The following is a 5,310-nucleotide window of genomic DNA, read 5'->3' as shown; positions in this document are numbered from 1 at the left end:
ATGACCCTTAACATATCCTAGCAATGGGTTGCCATCTTTAGGTACCTCTTCATACTGATCATGAACTTCCTTAGCTTTATCTTGCTTATCTTTGAGTTCTTTCATGAAGCTCAGCACTTGGGCCATTCCTCCCTGGAGGTCTTCAACAGTACCCTTTAGTTGGGTCATTTCCTCACGAAGGGCGGCCTGGTTCTGTTCCAATTGTTCCATTGCCCTTTTCTTTTGAGATCTTGTCTGAATTAGCGGTTGAGTTGCAATGGTGTGACTGGAGATGAAGATAGTTTTTCTTTAATGCTTTGGTAATGAAATATGGCATGCATGATATGAATGTTATGCTTATGCTATGTTCATGTTTTATCCACATTATTATAGTAAATATACATTCTTTCTTTTTTTTATTTTTTTTTCTTCCCTTTTTTTTTCTCTTTTTTTTCTTTGCATATATTTATTTGGTGAATATTATAGGAACAACAAGTAAATGCGAAAATAAACACACTTTATTAATTGAAAGGAAACACCACTTCATTGTTGGTTTACAAAAAAGAAAGGAAACTGAAAATTAAAAATACTTAAAATAACTTGAATCAAAAGTACTTGGAATAAAAGCAACAAGGAAATAACATAAAACTAAGAGCGTCTTTGGATGTCTTCTTTGAACTTGTCCACCATGCTCCTACAAAGCTCCATAAACTCTTTGACGACTTCAGGAAGGATGATGGGAGAAGATTCTGCTCTTTCCAAACTTTTTGGAATATCCAGGATTAGATCATTACACAAGAAGACTAGCTTAGCATGATCCTCACGACATTTTTCATATTCTTCGAGCATCTTGGGAACCATGCTCACATGCTCATTCGCCGCAGAAATAATTGAATAAAGTCTTTTCCAATAATCTTTTTCTTCCAAGGCTGCCTCAAATTCCTCTTTTTGTCTTGTGAATACTTCCCTAAGTGACACCATAGCTTGAAATGCCCTTTCATACTCACCAGTGCGCTGTAAAAGCTCTTCCTCCGTGGTTAATCTTCTTGCATGTTCTTGTTGTCCAGCATTGAGGGCTTCTTGAAGATCATATTTGAGACCTCTTATTTCATCCTCTTGATCTTTAGTCCTATCAGTTAATTCAAAGATCACAGCTTCCAGATTCTTCTCCGATTCTGTTTTGTCATGGGAAGCCTTTTCGTAACGCCTTCTCCACCTTGCAATTTCCCTATCCGCTTGTTCCAACCTCTCATTATGTGCTTCCAAATTAAAATTAGCACTTAAATACCCTTCAGTTGCACGCTTCCTTTTACTCCTTTGTCTATCATTCTCTTCCTTCATTGCTTGAAGTTCTTGGTTCTTATCCTTAAGGTCGAAGCGTAGTTGGCTCCTTTCGTTGGTAAGTTGATGCAAATCAAGTTCTAGTTTCTCTTTTTCCTTTTGGGATGCCTCTAGGGCAGCCTTGATCCCTTCTATCTCTTCGATGGATAGAGGAACAGGATCGGGAGAATCAGGCTTGTATGCGGGATCCACAACAAAAGGTAGCAAAATCTTTCCAACTCTTTCTTGAACCCATGTGGTGTAAGGTGCTTTTGCAATTGCATTCTTTGGCCCAAAATATTTTCTTTGAACCTGACTCCAAGCTTGAATCACTCTTTTCAATGTTCTTGGTGCACCCTTCCCATTATCATGCAAGATCAATTCTTCTATTTGTTGCTCCGAAGGTTCACTATCCATAGAATGTCCTAATTGACGCAATGCTAAAACGGGGTTATAATTAATACAACCAAGAGTCCCCATTAATGGCACATTGTCGAAATCTCCACATTTGTAAATGATCCTATCAGATTTTAATTTCTTTGCATACCATAGGATAGAATCAGCTTTAAGAGCCCTTAGCTTTTGAGACCACTCGTTCCTAGCAAGCTCTTTGATAAAGCAACTAGATTTGTAGAGATGAGAAGTCAACCAAGAATATAGCCAGTGGACACAACAAAATAGCATTCCTCTCTTCTTTTCATACTTTGTATGGATAGCATAGTAAATATTAGCGAGGATAGTCGGAGTAGGATCTTTTCCATAAACCTTAAAGGAAGTGAAAGCATGAATGGCAGCGGGATCAACATAATCAACATTTTTTGGCAATAAGACAACTCCAAAAATCAAAAGAGCTAATAAATGTCCACAAATGTCCCATTGTTTCTTTTGAGCATACATTAAAGCTTGATTTTCTAAGTAAGATCTTTTGATCCCATGCACATCCCCATCAGTTTTATAATTAGTCTTCAATTCCGTAGCAGATAACCCCAAAGCTTTTGCCAAATCTGAAAAGTCAACTTCTTTACCCGCACCAGTATAGAATTCTTTTTTAATTTTTGAGAACCCCAAAGTAGCATCCATCTCTTCCAAAGTTGGAGCCAACTGAAAGTCTTGAAAAGTGAAGCACCTAAGCGGAGGGTCATAAAATTGAACCAAAGCAGTAATTGCTTCTTCTTGTACTCTCACCCTTAGCAAGTCCAAAATATTCCCATAGCGGATTACAAACCTGTCCAAGGCACTTGATGGTAATTTCTCCTTGATTATTTTCAGCTTCTTGATATCCGGAGTGGAAACGGAAAGGTGAACAATGGTCTTCTTGGTGCTCATCCTTCCTACACATTCACCAAATAGAATATATTTTTTTTTACATTTATATCATATTTTTTATTTACTATTTTTTGTGGATAAAACATGATGAGGATGCAAATGAGAGATGATGCATGCAAACACACAAAAAAAGGAAATCATAGTAACAAAACATATATAACACAATATTTTAAGAAACCCAGGTTCATAGGTTCGACGTAGGGGGCTCTAGGGAGCCAACCTTTTATGGGGGGTTCTAGAAGGTCTCATGGGGTCATTCGTAGCCTCCGAGACTCTTTGTCTCTTCGGATTTTAAAACGACTCATTTTATCCATGAGGTTCGAATTTTTGGGGTAGGCTCTCGGAGAGATCAGCTAAGTATCCAGTCCAGCCCTCAACAAAGTCAAGCCTCGTTTTGGACCTTTCCGAACACTCAACCCACTCCGAGTGGAGTTATCAGTGAGATTCGTAGGAGATTCGTACTCCCCTAGTGACCTCAAGGTTAACTCCCACATTTAAGGTTTAACTGACATAAAATAGAGCAAAATATACAATACTAAAGCAGATATTTTCAGGCAGATAAACAAACATAAAACAAATAAATAATTTAATGTACATTAAAAGATGAACCTCCCCCAAACCCTAAATGTGGCAATTTGCCAACCCTAAAATGCGCCACAAACCCTAAACCACAAACCACGAACCATAAACCTAAACCCACTCAAGCCTTAGGAGCATAATAATTCACTAAAAAGTGTTGTCCCCAGCAGAGTCGCCAGCTGTAGCAACCTGCCTAAAAATTATACTTAGAGAGTCGCCACCTATTCTGAAGGGCGAATAGGAAACCCTACACGGATAAGAGATTGAGGGTAAGTTATTATAATCAGGCTGAGGGAAGGTATGAGGCACCCTCAGCCCTTTCCTAAAGGCTAACAATCAAAGATTAGGGTTGCATGGCAGGGTTTGTAAAGAAATGTGGCAAACAGAATTATAAGGACATGATTGAGATTTTGAAGAGGGGGACTCGCCTTGTTGCCAAGTGCCTACGTACCTCCTTAGGGAGGATCAGAGTCTACGTAGTTCGGGAAAGGTTGTACGCCATTTAGAGTTGGAATTTGATTTGATATGTGTTTTTTAGAGGCTTTTTGGTTAGCCTATCGCAGTTTGTTTGGTCTTTGTAATTTGAATGGATTTTAGAATGATTTTTTAGGGTTCGGGCGTACAACCCTGATTTGGCACAATTAACCGCAATGATCAATAGGTTTGATCATCATAGTTAAAAGATTAAGGATTTGCATTGTTACCAATTCAAATCGATTAATTCGATTATCACTAATAACAACTTATTGTATTTTATTATTTTTATAGAATTTTTATATGCATTGTTACCCCTCGTAATCGATTGATTCGATTAAAAAGAATAACAAATTAGATCGAAGAGAAGACGGTTAATCATCACAACTAATAAAATAGTTGCAACCATTTAACCAAATAATAGAAACCAATTTTTATTTAATTAAATAACATTTTAATTAAAATTATTGTTGACCATAGCGATTAATCGATTTAACCGGAACGAACAACAAATTAGAATTTTTAATAGTAATATCATAAACTTATTTTATTAAAGAAAAATAAATATTGCATAATTAATATATATTAAGCTATATTTAAATTAGAATAGAACAAATAATTAAACATTTTTTCAAGTTTTATTCAGGTTTTGATCATGTGTGGTTATTATTAGGGTTCATATCATAGGGATTAGATCTGGGCGCTTGATTAGGGCTAGGGGGAAGATCTAAGGGCCAGGGCGTGAGGAACATGGTGGTCTTCTCTACTAGCGCAGCAGGTAACCAAGGGGCTAATGTATTCATAAAAAAAATGCTGAGGGATGGATTCGAACCCACGCCCTTCTGTATACGCACACACACGCTGACCACTCAACCACACACCACTTTTGATACAATCAATACGCGCATTGAATAATGAACAAACAAGAAAAGACATGGCAATCAGACGCGCGCGAAATTCAAACTACCCAATAACACAAGGGCACGTCATCGTCTTCCCCATGAAGACATAAAAACCTGCAGATTTTTGCTACGGTTTTGCTAGGGATTTGGTCGTAGCAAACTGACCCTAAAAATAGCGAATAGCATATGACCACATATAAATAAGGCGCGACCCCCTCACATTCCTCGTCTACCTCATACGAACCTGTACACGTTATTATCTTGTCCTAATTTGACCTCTACACGAAACCCCCAAAACAAACCCTAGAAAGCTTCGTTCGGCCTCCTATGGCGTATCACGTTCAAGGCACACAAACTTCGTAAAATCAACCCAGAAACAACCAGAGCAATCATACAAAGCATAAGACGACAATAATTCACCAGATAAATGCAAGAATGAGACTACTCGATAGAAAATTCAGAGCGACCTACCTTGAACGATTGGAGGCAATTCTGGGGGTGCTGATGAAGCGTGATAATCCTAACAGCTTCAGAATCCTTCAGAGAACCTTTTGCAACCTTTAAAACTCCCTGAGAGGCCTTCAATCTTTTAAACCGATTTTGAGTTCTTAGAGGGTTTTTTGTGTTCTTGCAGCTCTGTCTCCTCTCAGATTTTCGTCCCCTAGTCTCTTGGCTAGTGTTTACTACTTATAGGAGAATAGAATTAGGGTAAATCTTTGTCCAAAACCTC

The 5,310-nt window shown here is 38.0% G+C and overlaps 1 protein-coding gene across 1 annotated transcript; it reads right to left on the bottom strand.

Moving 5' to 3' along the window:
* Nucleotides 1-611: 611 nt before the first annotated feature.
* LOC131595776 (uncharacterized) lies at nucleotides 612-5,293 on the bottom strand. The gene is made up of 2 exons (XM_058868245.1): nucleotides 5,052-5,293; nucleotides 612-2,630 (listed from the first exon to the last, which is right to left on the bottom strand). The coding sequence occupies exon 2, from the start codon at nucleotides 2,623-2,625 to the stop codon at nucleotides 628-630; it is 1,998 nt and encodes a 665-aa protein (XP_058724228.1). The 5' UTR covers nucleotides 2,626-2,630; nucleotides 5,052-5,293; the 3' UTR covers nucleotides 612-627.
* Between the last annotated feature and the right edge of the window lie 17 nt (nucleotides 5,294-5,310).

Source organism: Vicia villosa, linkage group LG4 (genome assembly GCF_029867415.1).
Source record: "Vicia villosa cultivar HV-30 ecotype Madison, WI linkage group LG4, Vvil1.0, whole genome shotgun sequence".
NCBI classification, from domain to species: Eukaryota; Viridiplantae; Streptophyta; class Magnoliopsida; order Fabales; family Fabaceae; genus Vicia; species Vicia villosa.
The sequence above is the reverse complement of the archived record's forward strand: the minus strand, read 5'-3'. Positions and strand labels throughout refer to the sequence as shown.